Below are 14,644 nucleotides of genomic sequence, written 5' to 3' on the forward strand. Positions count from 1 at the left end.
TCTTAGTGTATCCAGTTACAGTGAAGTTTTACAACTCCAAATCTCAACTGAAATATTTATTTTCTCTGGCTAGAGTGAAATGTGGAAGTTGTGTTATTTTGTCAACGTTACAGTTTATAACAACACTTTATTATATGCACATTTTTCATTTTCTCTGTCTCAAAATCTGCTAGAGATTACGTTTTCATTTAAAATATGAATGCCATTGTTTTTTGTAAAGTTGAATAAATCAACTGGCATGTGACAACAAAAAATATTTTTTTCATTCTAAAACGAACATAAAACTATTAATGTTTCTTACTTTATTTTAGCAGTGCAAAAATTAATAACTGTATATAACTTATATATACCAAATACCCATTTGGTATATATAAATATAAATATTTCCGAAAATTTATTTTGAAATTTGCAGTTCTATGAAGCTTTTCATATAAAAGCTAAATATCTAATCATGTGAAAGACATTACCTCTTATTAACAAGGAGGTGCCATGCCAAATATTTTCATTCCAGTCAGTGAGAACACAGTGATAGATACATTCCTTCATCTTCTTGTACGGTTTTTAAAATGGTCAGGTTGCTCATCTTGTCAGTACATACAATTTTAATTCTTGAGTCAGAATAATCTGGTCCGTACGTAGGGTCTGTACTCACAAATGTTCCAACAAGTTTGAGAGTATTTCGAATATGCACTGTTCTGGTGCAGTATGCCTGCAGTATGCCTGCACCAGAAAAGTTTACCACATCTGTATCTAGCATCATGCAAATCACATGTAAGGGTTACAGCTTCATCAAGGTGAACTGTGATCACTGAAACCAAAGTGCTTCAAATTTGTAGGTATATGAAGAGCACCCCACACTGTGAAGTAAGAAGGAAATGTTAGCATGAGCAGGCACAAATCTGGTAGACATGCAAACACTTAAATTACACAGTTGAATTAATGTGTAACTCACATCCTTGATCAAGGAGAAAAAGCAAGATCAACAACAGGATCATTTTCACACTGTTTTCATGTGAGCACTTGTTCACATTTAAGTAGGATGTGGTGTTCTGATTCATGGCATCTGATTGGCTGTCTCAGAATACATCACCCTGAAGCTTCTTTGCTACACTGGCATTTCCCCTGTTTAGATGTATTCAATTAAATTTGAATTTTTAGGTAATTCTTATGTTACACAATTATCATATTATTGTATATAATATTTATAATATTGTATGCAGTTATTTCATGCAACTTCATCTTGTGAAAAAATGCTGAGAATAAAGGTAGAGATAGGTAGAGACGACATGGTAAAATAGGTTTGATTTATTGCACATTTTAATACAAATTTATCTGCACATGCTTTATCTGCAATGCAAGACAAGTTAAAATGTATAGCACAGTTCAGTGACAAGACTACTCAAAGTGCTGTACATGAATTGAATATAAGGAAGGACAAACTTAGAAAACTGCATTGCAGTGGCATTGTCAATGCAGGTAAAAAAAAAATTGGACTATAAACTTAAACAAACAATTTTTCATTTAAGTTTAAATAAATTCAAAAACAGTGGTCTTTCAAAGAACCTGGATGCTTTTAGTTTCATAGTTAGTCCTTAACATGAAATCAAACGTTGGTTTTGGGCCTATATTTTAATGCGACCGAAAATCTGAGAACCTGATATTCATCTGGACACGATATTGCGTTTTAAAAGGTTTTTAATTACTTATATCAACTATAAGTACTTATATCAACTAAAAAGGTCCTTCGGTGCTGTAGCACTATCAGAAACCTGACTCAACTCTGAAAAGGGAGCAGATTTCCCTCTGAGGGTTTAAGAGTTAAATTATTTAAACAGAAAGAATAAAAAAGGACAGACCGGCGACCTGTCCAGGGTGTACCCCGCCTCTCGCCCAGTGAACGCTGGAGATAGGCACCAGAAACCCCCGCGACCCCATGAGGGATTAAGCAGGTCAGAAAATGGATGGATGGATGAATTAAAAAGGGGGAGGTGTAGCTTTGTACATAAATAATGTAGTCAAATACAAGGTTGTAGAAAATATGTCAATGTCAATAGATGATGTAATGGAATGCATTACTATTGAGATTCAGCTTAAGGAGCAGAAAAATATCATCATTAGCTAGACGTACAGAGCACCATCACCTGGCACTAAAGTTTAGAAATTACATGAAAACAATATTTCCTAAGATTTACCAAAAGGTCATTTTCATCTGTGATGACTTTAAAATAGATGTGTTGTATTCCAACAAGGTTAAAAGGACAGAAGAGTTTATTGATACCCTGCACAGTTTAGGGTGACATCCACATATTACAAAACCAAGCAGAATAGTGACACACAGTTCAACTCTGATTGATATATTTATGGAAAATAAGTTCAAGAGTGGACTTCTTATAAATGCTATCAGCGACCATCTGCCAAGCTGTGTGATCCTTGAAGGGGTCTGCAGAAAAGTAAATGAGGGCACTAACATTATATAAAAAAGTATGTCAGAATGTTTTTTAATGTCATTAAAAAACATAAGTAAATAAACAAAACATTAAAGGAATATGGAAAGCATTATAGAGCTTGATGATAGATAATTCCTCTAAAACTACCCACTCTGAATATGTTGTATATAATGACAAAACCCTGAATGAAATGGCTGAGATAGTGAATGAATTTCCATCCATCCATCCATCGTCTTCCGCTTATTCGGGGTCGAGTCGCAGGGGTAGCAGCTTCAGTAGGGAGGGCCAGATGTGGTTTTCGTCTTGGCCGTGGAACACTGGACCAGCTCTACACCCTCAGCAGGATCCTGGAGGGGGCATGGGAGTTTGCCCAACCAGTCTACATGTGTTTTGTGGATCTGGAGAAGGCATTCGACCGTGTCCCCCGAGGGGTCCTGTGGGGGGGGGTACTCCGGGAGTATGGAGTACCGGGCCCTTTAATAAGGGCTGTCAAGTCTCTGTATGACCGGTGTCAGAGTCTGGTCCGCATTGCCGGCAGTAAGTCGGACTTGTTTCCGGTGAGAGTTGGACTCCACCAAGGTTGCCCTTTGTCATCAATTCTGTTCATACCTTTTATGGACAGAATTTCTAGGCACAGCCAAGGTGTTTAGGGGATCCGTTTTGGTGGCCTTAGGATTGCGTCTCTGCTATTCGCGGATCACGTGGTTTTATTGGCTTAATCAGGGCGTGATCTACAGCTCTCACCAGAGCGGTTCGCAGCCGAGTGAGAAGCGGCCGGGATGAGAATCAGTGCCTCCAAATCCGAGACCATGGTCTTGAACCTAAAAAGGTTAGAGTGCCTTCTCCGGGTTGGGGAGGATGTGCTGCCCTTAATGGAGAAGTTTGAGTGCCTTGGGGTTTTCTTCACTAATGGAAGGGAATATGGAGCGGGAGATCAATAGGCAAATTGGTGCTGCGTCTGCTGTGAAGCGGACGCTGTACAGGTCCGTTGTGGTGAAGAAAGAGCTGAGCCAAAAGGCAAAGTTCTCGATTTACCGGTCGATCTACGTTCCTACCCTCATCTATGGTCATGAGCTTTGGGTCGTGACCGAAAGAACGAGATCCCGGATACAAGCGGCTGAAATGAGTTTTCTCTGTAGTGTGTCTGGGCTCTCCCTTAGAGATAGGGTGAGGAGCTCAGTCATCCGGGGAGGACTCAGAGTAGAGCCGCTGCTCCTCCACGTCGAGAGGAGCCAGTTGAGGTGGCTCGGGCATCTGGTTAGGATATCTCCTGCAGTTGTGGGGTGTTTTTAAAGGGCTTCTGACAAAGCTCCTTTTCTCTGCTGCTTCTGCAAGATCTCAATACAGACTGTACCTGGAAAATGAAAGTAAAAAAGAGTATGCAACACAGGATGTGAAGAGGAAGGCAGCAGAGGAGGAGCTGTTGGACCTAAAAACCCAGCATCAGGTACTATGCAGTGGGAAGAAGTAAACTTATTCTCTTAGAGCTCATTCTTCATCCCACCTGTTTCCCCCTCCCTGTCCATGGTAGATACATAAGTACTATGCTATCCATCACTCCCCCAAAATAGGCTGCTGCTCAATTTTATGTTGGCAGTAAAAATATTGTAGGGGTAGGAAAATAGGTAGTAAATTCAACTCTGGAATTCCTGTATAAACCCAGTCAATGTTCTTTTGATAATTTTCTACGAAGCATTTCCAAGTTGCAGTGTCTAATAACTAATCTTTTTTTTTACAAACCATCATCTTATGGAAAATAATTCTAAAAGTCTGTAATGTTGATACCGATTAGTATAACAATATTTTAGATTGTATTGTTTCAACTGTATTGTTTAATTAATAATACGGCAATAAAATGTGCAAAGTCAAAATTAAATACATAACTGTTTTGTGTGTCTTACTGGTCTCCTATTCAAAGGTGCTGCCACCTAATGCTGTTTTAAAGCGGATGCTGTTCAGGTAGGCAGCCTGACAACTTACAGCACCAAAGGTTTGATTAAATGGTCCACCACATTCTTCTATCCAAGTCTCCTTTGGATATCCCATTAATGTTTACTAAAGCCAGTGGGTCTGGTCCCGAAATGGTTGGTGGTCAACTCCCCCTAGGTGTCTGGAGCCCTTCCGTTATGTGGGGCTCGGGCTGCAGTCAGGACGAGGGAAGGTGACTTGTTGAAACATAGGGACAAATACGACACTGGGTGGTTTAGTCATGGAACAGTCTTTTGAGGTGGAGGATTTTTCACCCCCCTCGTCACTGCTGGGCTCGAGTTCGAGCCACTGGCTAAATTTAGGTCCAGTTCCACTGGCTTGTAATAGACTGCACCGCACAGCTCTGCTCACTTTCAAGTGTTCCAGGAGCAATTGTTTTTCTTTCAGGGCCAGCGCGGGTTTCTGCAGGTCTGCTGAGGAGTAAAGCCAATGCGAGCCGACTCGAGAGGAGTTTTGAGTGAACGCAGTTCACTTCAGTGACTGGGTCCAAGGCAAGGAGAAAATAGAAGGTTTTTTCCGAGGCAGTCCAGAAAAACTGAAGAGTGATGACATTAATAAAGAACACAATGAACAGAGTCAGTCATACCAAAATATTATTTTATTATTTTCAAACCATGACTTACGCCAGAAGGGTAAAAGAAAAAGAAAACTGAAACTTCAGCTTTCTATACCCAGACGAGCAGTATCAGATCCGTGGATTTATCAAGACTTTCTCTAATTTGACACTGAAACCTGTTATGTTTTGTCCCGGAAATGTCCATCCATCCACCTCATGTGGTACAAGGCAGCGGCTGTATGCCTTTTCCTGCTGCCGGCTCATCTTTCTGTATAAAGCACCAGGGATATGGTGAGGAAAGCATTTACCGTTTCAACCAATAGGAAAATTCAACTGCAGTAGCCACCCTTCAATCCTAAAAGGGCAGCACTAAGATGGTTTTAAGACAGATATTGAAGAATTAAACAAGTTTATACAAAGATGTAAAAAAGGAATAGTAACATTAAAGTTGCACCCTTAGGTCCAGTTTATACCGATGATCTGCAGAAAAAATTTTTTTTAGGGTGAGTTGCATTTTAAACACAGACGTATGGAATCCACAGAAATGTCAAATGTGTGAAAAGCATAATTATTAATATAATGATTACTTGAATTGTTTGTAATTGTTAAAAAGGGCTAGAGCTTAATTAAATAATTGTGATTACTCTTTAAAAGAAAAGAAAGCATGTTTTGGTATCTCTAAATCCTGCCTTTGAAAGCAAAATTCTAAGCTGACCTATTTTTGTAGCTGAAAATGGTAACTAGTATCTGAACTAAACTTCAATGACTGGAGAAGAAGACAATGACCCAATTTGTCGATATAAAATACAAGATATAAAAATCAACAACTTCCTTTTATAGATGGTACAGCTGAAACTGTCTCTCAGAGTGTAACTCTTTTCCTATCCTATGCTTAGCTATTGGCTTACCTTTTACTGCAAATAACTTTAATCTCTTTCATTCTCCTCACCTGAAAATTGGCTCCGAGCTTATCTATTTAACTGTGTTTCTATACTAGACTCAACCACTTATGGACCTAGTTGGCCATTATCCTCTGCAGGATCCCCACAGGTTTGATTACTTCTTGTATATCCCTGGGGATCCTGCAGTCTATTTACGTTTTGCACCTTTATATTGTCTCTGCATGGATCCTTCTTTATGTCATTAGTTTAGTTTTCTGTTCAGTATTTATGTTATTAGTGTATTATTGTATCTATTAGATTCAGTTCCTTTTTTTAGTCAGTTTCTGTTCATTATTTCAGTAGTTCAGTTAGATGTTAATTTTCCGCTTGTTTTTCGTTAGTTTAATCAGTTCAGCCGTTGTCAGTTGTCAGGTCCTCTGTGCTGTACTCCTGGTTCCTGTCATCCTTGTTATTTTGTAAGCCTTCTTCATTTAATAAATAATTCATTCATCATTGAATATTTGATTGCCCGATGTCTACAAACTTGACACCCCTCTATAGAAAGTATTCCTAGATCGGTTCTGTGTTTGTTTTGTTTCTCTGCTGTGTCTTCTCAAACCCCCAGTCAGCTGTGGCCGATGGCCGTTCATACTGAGCCTGCTTCTGCTTGTTTTAAGATCCTTAGCCCCAGAATGATCCCAGGGCTCTGCACAGTGCCAGCCCATTGGTCCCTAAGGGATGTGTTAAATGCAGAGGATATATTTCATTGGAATTCATGTTGCAATGATAAATAAAGATAAATATAAAAACAAACAATGGCCTTTAAGGGTTTATTCTGAAAGTAAAGAAAACAAAAACAGATTTTTAATCCAAAATTTATTTACTCTCATTTTCAGTGGTTAAATCTTTAAAACATATATGTACAGTTTCAAGGTTTAATATAGGAATACACACTGTCCTCCTTCACGTTAATTTTTTTCCCTCTTCTAGCTTTACCAGCTGAGAAGTGTAATGCTGCATAGTTCAGATCCTTCCCGTTTTCATTCTGCACAGTAAATAAAATGTTTGTTATATTGCATACTAGTCAGAGTCAACCATTCACCTGAATTTATAACTTTACTTACAGTATGATCATCTTGCTGACTCAAGTTCATACTTATTTCTTGTGAAGAGGTGCCTTCTATTGCTAAATATAAAGAGAAACAAAAATAGCAGGTGCTTCATTTGCCTTTGATCTTTATTTTCACACCCATTTGCACTTTTAAAGAATTAAAAGAATATATGTACTATAGAGGGCTTTTGCAGTCTTATTGACCAGTTTCGTGGTATACTGCAAATCATATTTACCTATGTTAAAAAATCCTTTGATTGCACAATTTATTTTCTCAGCATGTTCTTTTAAACAGTCACACACAGCAATAAATATTCAATTGGTTGTTTTCAATATCAGTATGCAGAGATTATAACATTGACTTAGGGTAGCAGATAACTAATATTTCTGGTAGATTTCTCAATCTCCAAAATTCTGTGAGAAACACTTACCTTCAGATTGTTTGCATGCTGCTCTTGGAGTTTTGAAACAGATGAAAACAATATTTATGATCAGTGATATAATCAAACAAGATATAGTTATCACTTGTACAGGAATTTCACCATCTGCTGTTGACTCTGTGAAGCAAAGACAAAATTTGCCAAAAATCATTGTTTCTGCAAAACATTAGGTTTGTAAATGTATTTTTTCAGTGATAAACATAAAATCATACCAGCTTCTAGCTTGGTTGCATTTCCAAATAAAATCTCTCCACATGTGGCCACGGCACAGTAGTAAGTCCCAGCATCAGAGGAGCTGATGTCCTTTGAGAAGTTATATACACATCTAGTCTGATAGTCTGTTTTCTTCTGACATCTGTCTGTCTTGTTCCCATCAATGAACATTATATGTGGGTCAGGTGTATTTGATCTGAACCAGAAGACACTGAGATCTTCTGAACACGTTGTCCTGTCAAAGTCCGAGAGGACAGAACACTGTAGAGTCACATATTCCTCTGCACGTACGGAATCTGAAGCCGTCAAGCTCTGAACGACTCTGTAGTTTAATGTTCCCACAGTGTTTCCTGTAGATTATTGCACAACATTTTAGAATTTTGTTAGAAAATGCTATTTAAACGCTTAACTGCTTTTAGAATTGTAAGAGAGGCTTGGAGACATTTAAAATGTATGCATTATATGAATCACTCTAATAAGGTAAGGTAGTTACACTTGTGTGCGTCAAAAGGAAAGCAACAGTGAATTAGTTTTCAAACTGGCTGATATGTGTTAATATTAGAAAACAAAGTGTCCAATTCTCACTAACATCTAGGACAGTTTGAACTTACTGCCATCTCTTTTGTCAAGGTCCACTCATCTTAAAGTTTGTCAGATAGGTCTTATTATTTAATGTATGTTAAATTAAGCACTTTATTGAATTACATCTTTAAGTGAACCTATTAAATGTTACTAACAGACATTCACACAACGTCCATTTTTATGGCTTTTAAAAACAATCCAAATTATTAAATGGTACAGGGCATACAAAGCATGTAAAAACTCTCTTAAGGAACAATCTTTCCTCAAAACAAAACAAAAACAAAAAAAAAAAACAGAATAGAAGCTAGAAGTTTCTGGCATTTCTTTATTGTCTTCTGAAAGATATTGTAGTTCCAGTTAGATGTTCAATACCGGATGAAAAAGTTAGTTGTTAGCATATCCATTTACACTGAAAATAAAAGCTTTGCTACTCCAAGTCTTGGTGATTTTCTTTCCATGGCTAGTGCAAAATGTAGAAAATGCATCGTTTTATTAACATTACAATTTACAACACTTTATGTTATAAATTTTTTAAATATTTTCTTTGTCTCTAAATATTTTTAAGATAACATTTTCATCTTAAATGGGAATGCCATGGGTTTTTGTAGGTTTTAGTTGAGAAAATCAACTGCCATATGATAACGATGCCATTTTTCTTTAATCTAAAGTGGACATAAAACTTCTCGTCTTTTCTTAGTTTACTTTAGAATTGCAGAATTAAATATAACTAATCCCAATTCCTATATCTACAAAACATTCTTAGAAATGTTCAGTATTACAATGCTTGTCATATAAAATCTAAGTATCTAATTAGTGAAAGACATTACCTTTTATTAACAAGTAGGTGCCACGCCAAACAGTTTGGCTCCAGTCGGGAAAAGCACAGTGATACATTCCTTCATCTTCTTGAACTGTTTTTAAAATGGTCAGGTTGCTCATTTTGTCAGTAACTACAATTGTCATTCTTGAGTCAGAATAACTTGGTCCGTAATTGAGGTTTGCATACTTCCAAAATGTTCCAATTAGTTCCAGAGTATGTCCCACGGTTTGCCTGTACCATAAAAGTTTACCACCTCTATATTCATCACTGGGCAAATCACATGTAACTGTTGTTGCTTCACCAACGTGAACTGTGATCACTGGCACCAAAGCATCTGCATTAGACAGAAAAAAGAGGAACATATTAAACAATTGTGTAAGTAAAGGAAGAGCAGTCTACACTGTGAAGTAAGAGGAACATGTTACAAAAACTGAAATAACACAGTTAGATTAATGGGTAACTCACATCCTTGATGAAGGAGAAAAAGCAAAACCAACAACAGGATCATTTTGAGACTGTCATCCTGTGAGCACTTGTTCACATTTAAGTAGGACGTGGTGTTCTGATTCATGTGTCTGATTGGTTGTCTCAAAATATATCACCCTGGGGCTTCTCTGCTACGCTAGCATTTCTCTGATTTAGATGTCTTTGAATTCAATTTAAATTTTTTGTCATAGTTTGAGTTCCTGCCTTAGTTTTAATTTCTGTTTTTAGGTTATTGTTTTCTATTTTAGCTTGTGTCCTGTTTCAGTCTTGGTTTGAGTTCCATCTTAGGTTGGGTCTTGTAATTTATTTTGTGTTTCAGATTGGTTCTTGAACTGTTTTAGTTTAACCTGTTTTCACATGGTAGTTGTTCAGTTCCACCTCCAGCCACATCCCTGATCAGCTCCACTTAGTCTGGTAATTAGTTTGATTCCTTTCACCTGCTCACTCCCCTACTTATGCCTGCCTCTGTTCCTTGCACTCTGCCCGATCATTGTGTTTGTGTTTCCTGCCTGGGGTAAGTCTGATCCTGTCTGCCTGTACCCAACCTGATTCTGTTAGTTTTTACCTGGATTATTTGACCTGTTCTGCTCTTTTTGTTAATAGACCAGCCTGACTTCTGACCAGTTTATTTTAGGTTGTTGGCTGTGGACTGTTTAAGTTTTTTGGACACTGCCTCTTTGCTTTTTGGCTTGGTGCCCTCTTTTGGTTTTTTGCTTTGTTAATAAATCACCTTTTTATTACAACCTTTTGCTTGTCTGGCTGAATTCAGGGTCCTCTGTTTCTGATTCTTGACATTTTTAGGTAATTCTTATTTTAATTCTCATCGTATACAATATTTATAATATTCTACGCAGTTATTTCATGCAACTTTATCTTGTGGAAAACTGCTGAGAGTAAAGGTAGAGATAGGTAAACACGTGATAAAACAGGTTTGATTTATTACACACTTGAGTACAAATTTATTTGCACATGAACAACACACCAAGGGAAATGTGGGGTTTAACACATAGCCCCAGAACAATCTTTGTGTCAGTGTTTTAGTTAAGCAATCTGAATTTTGTTTTCTGACCTATGAAACAAAATGTTGACAACAAACTGAAATGGGGGAATGCTATTAACACTTTAAATTGATTAAAAAAAAAATGAGATTAAACAGTCTCAATGTTCTCAGGTTCATATTTTGTTTTTAACATAAAATTTTAACTTTTCAGGCTTATATTGTAATGTGCCGGATAATCACTGAACGGCATATTTATCTCAACACTGTTCTGCAATTTAAAAGGTTTATTTAAATTAATCAAGCCCTGGTGCAGGAAGGCAAACCTCTGCAGGAATCTACCGATCCCGAAAGCAGAAAGGCAGACAGGGTTGAGGCTTGAAGCCGGTCTGCAAGGCAGGCTTGATGCTAATGTGGTTTGTAGGTCACAAAATTGAGAGCATTTTCAAGCGCAAATTTGTCTTTCAACAGTTTGAGTGCTAATTATTGAATTGCAATGTTTTCTGCTAACATGCACTCAGAAGTCCCTCCATTAAAATAGGGGTCACCAACATGGTGCCTGTGGGCACCAAGTAGCCCCCCCGAGGACCACATGTGGTGCCCATGAGTCTGTCCTACAAAAAAGCATAATCCACCAGTGTGCTGCATGTAAAAGTTTATTTTATTCCATCACTCTTCCTGTTTATTCACATTTGCATTTATATAGATTTAAAAAGGACAATATGTAAAGCAAAAGATTTGCTTTTTTTACATAAATTTAAGGGGACCTCTGAATTTTCTAGTTCAAAGGTCAGTACTGGTAGCCCTTCGTATGACACAACACCAATGATGTAGCTCTCAGTTTCAAAAAGGTTGATGACCCCTGGTTTATATCCTGTAGCTATGCATTACCTGAACTGTTTACAAATTCACTGGAAAACAATTTATTAACCAATGGAGGTCTGAATTTGGAGCCACACACTAGAAAAAATGCTACAGGCGGATCCAACTTTGATTAAATGTCCTTAAAATAAGTCAAAATGAGGTTCAGTAGCCTGTATTACCTCCCTGCAACGCCTGGGCATGCTCCCGATGAGGTGGCAGATGATCTTCTGAGGGATCTCCTTCCAGACTTGAACTAACGCAACCACCAACTCCTGGACAGTCTGGTGCAACGTGGTGTTGGTGGATGGAGCAGGACATGATGTCCCAGATGTGCTCAATTGGATTCAGGTCTGGGGAGCAGACGGCCCAGTCCATAGCATCAATGCCTTCATCTTGCAGGAACTGCTGACACACTCCAGCCACATGGAGTCTAGCATTTAGGAGGAACCCAGGGCCAACCGCACCAGCATCTGGTCTCACAATGGGTCCGAGGATCTCATCTCTGTACCTAAGGGCAGTCAGACTACCTCTGGCGAGCACATGGAGGGCTGTGTGGCCTCCCAAAGAAATGCCACCCCACACCATTAATAACCGAGTACCAAACAAGTCATGCTGGAGGATGTTGCAGGCAGCAGAACATTCTGTTTTCATCTGTGAAGAGCACAGGGCGCCAGTGGCGAATTTCTGTTCTCTGGCAAATGCCAAACATCCTGCAAGTGTTGGCCTGTATGCACAGGCCCTACACATATGTGGATGTCAGGCACTCATACCACCCTCATGGAGTCTGTTTCTGATTGTATGAGAAGACACATGTACATTTGTGGCCTGCTGGAGGTAATTTTGCAGGGCTCTGGCAGTGCTCCTCCTGTTCCACCTTGCACAAAGTGGAGGTAGCGGTCCTCCTGCTGCGTTGTTACCCTCCTCCATGTCTCCTGATGTGCTGGTCTGTCTCCTGGTGGCACCTCCATGCTCTGGACACTAAGCTGACAGACACAACAAACCGTTTTGCCACAGCTCGCATTGATGTGCCATCCTGGATGAGCTGCACTCCCTGAGCCTCTTGTGTGTTGTAGACTCAGTCTCATGCTACCACTAGAGTGAAACCGCCGGCTTCACTCTAGTGGTATATATATATATATATATATATATATATATATATATATATATATATATATATATATATATATATATATATATATATATATCAGTGACGTGCGGTAGGGTTCATAGCTGGTGAGGCACTGATGTCATCAGAGTCAGATTTACAAATATATACACTCTACAGAGTAGACTCATTGGAAAGTGCTGAAGAAGACTGATTGAGCCAAATCAAATCACCAAGAGACATGGAAAAAATATTGTTTCTTTGATGAAAAAAAATAAAACTAAATTATTTGTCATTTGATGGGTAAGTTTATGAGTTATGATGGATTTCTGCATTTGTAACACATTTAAAAACTATAACCCACATTACGCACATTTCATTACAAAAACAAAACATGAATAATTATCGCTGTCTTACCTCTACTTAGAAATGAAGTTCAGCTGCGCTCTTTCTGAACATAAATATTGGTCACTTTCCGGTAAAAGTTCTCTTTATCTTCTTCAGATTTAAAAGTCTCTCAGTCTCAATGGAGATCACTGCCAGGGAGGAAAGCTCTCCTTGATCAGTCCTGTTCCAGCTGTATGTTCAGAGTCTTTTTAGTGCTTTACTTGTTTAGCAAAACTCGCTAATAAAACATCCATAACTTGCTGTCACTCTACAGTTTTGGGATCTGGAATGGTGCTTCTTGAGCGCCCCCTGCCTAGAGGCCAAGGAACTGCCAGCCTCACCTACAACCAGTTCTTTGCCTTTTATGATCGCCCAGCAGCATGAAAACATGTTACCTGCACACAGTTTGATGACCAAAACACAATATGTAATTCACATAGGCCTACATAAAATTATAGAAAATCAGTTCATAACTGTTTGAACAATTGAATTTATGATCTAGTGACAGGAAGATGCATCACAGAATGGAAGTCAGCGCAGTTAACATGGGATTGCAAAATCCCAGGGGAGGCCAAGCTCGCTGCGGCCTCACTAGCTTCGCTATCAAACGCCACCAAGGATTTACATGAAAAATAGCGAAAGGTCTGCGATTTTAAATACAATATGATCAAAAAATTAGGAAATTAGATAAAACGATACTTATTACAAATGACTGAGTGAATCAAAATTTATATTATGTTATTATATATTTTCTTTCTTTCCATAATGACAAGTGAGGCCTGGCCTCACTTGCCTCCCCTGACTGCACGTCACTGATATATATATATATATATATATATATATATATATATATATATATATATATATATATATATATATATATATATATATATAATATATATATAGAGAGAGAGAGAGAGAGAGAGAGAGAGAGAGAGAGAGAGAGAGAGAGAGAGAGAGATAGATAGATAGATAGATAGATAGATAGATAGATATACACTGCTCAAAAAAAGGCTTGACAGAAGCAAGGCTGCAGAGTATCATATGCTTGTGCTGAGTGTCATTGCACAAAATGTAAATAGTTTAATGTAAATGAAAATTTAACTATGTACATATCTCTCAGTTCTTCCTTAGCAGGGTCCCTACTGTGACATAAAACATAGTATACTGTACAGCTCATAAAAAATTCTAAGATTTGTGTCTATTTCATGTTAAATCAGTTGTATGTAAAGTAAGTGATGTAAAAGAAAGTATTGCTGTAATTTGATTATTTTAGTAAGCCAGGCGTACTTGGACAGGCGTAATACTGGTGTAGCCTCAGTTTGCACGTTTGATTTTTCAGGCTCTCTTCTCATCTTATTTTGAAATTTTAGCAACCGGAAGTCTGTCAGTGGGTAAATATGGGTGCATATTTGTACTGGTAAGGTACCAATACTCGGTACCTGGGAATACATACCGGTACTTAATGGTTCCTATTTTCAGTACTTTGGCATGTTTATGTAGTAATAAATGTCAGTTTATTAATACATTCTCTAAATATTTTAATTTAACATATTTATTTCTCAAAAGATAATCTTGTTTAGAAATACAAATGAACGTTATTAAATAATTTATTAATCTTATACAAAACCTGGAAAATAATAAAAGCAATTTAATAATAAAACAGTTATCAGAACCAGTTATCGGAACCAGGCGAATAAGGGATTGAAGCTGTGTATGAATAAAATTCAGGGAATTGTTTTTGTGCAACAGTTTCAGACAAGAAA

At 37.9% G+C, this 14,644-nt stretch overlaps 1 protein-coding gene across 1 annotated transcript; it reads right to left on the bottom strand.

Moving 5' to 3' along the window:
* Nucleotides 1-6,799: 6,799 nt before the first annotated feature.
* LOC118557502 lies at nt 6,800-9,610 on the bottom strand. Its single transcript, XM_036127633.1, has 6 exons — nt 9,505-9,610; nt 9,047-9,373; nt 7,637-7,987; nt 7,416-7,541; nt 6,998-7,059; nt 6,800-6,918 (listed from the first exon to the last, which is right to left on the bottom strand). Exons 1-6 carry the CDS (start codon nt 9,608-9,610, stop codon nt 6,802-6,804), a joined length of 1,089 nt encoding a protein of 362 aa, XP_035983526.1. The 3' UTR covers nt 6,800-6,801.
* Nucleotides 9,611-14,644: the final 5,034 nt, after the last annotated feature.

Source organism: Fundulus heteroclitus, chromosome 23, assembly GCF_011125445.2.
Source record: "Fundulus heteroclitus isolate FHET01 chromosome 23, MU-UCD_Fhet_4.1, whole genome shotgun sequence".
NCBI lineage: Eukaryota > Metazoa > Chordata > Actinopteri > Cyprinodontiformes > Fundulidae > Fundulus > Fundulus heteroclitus.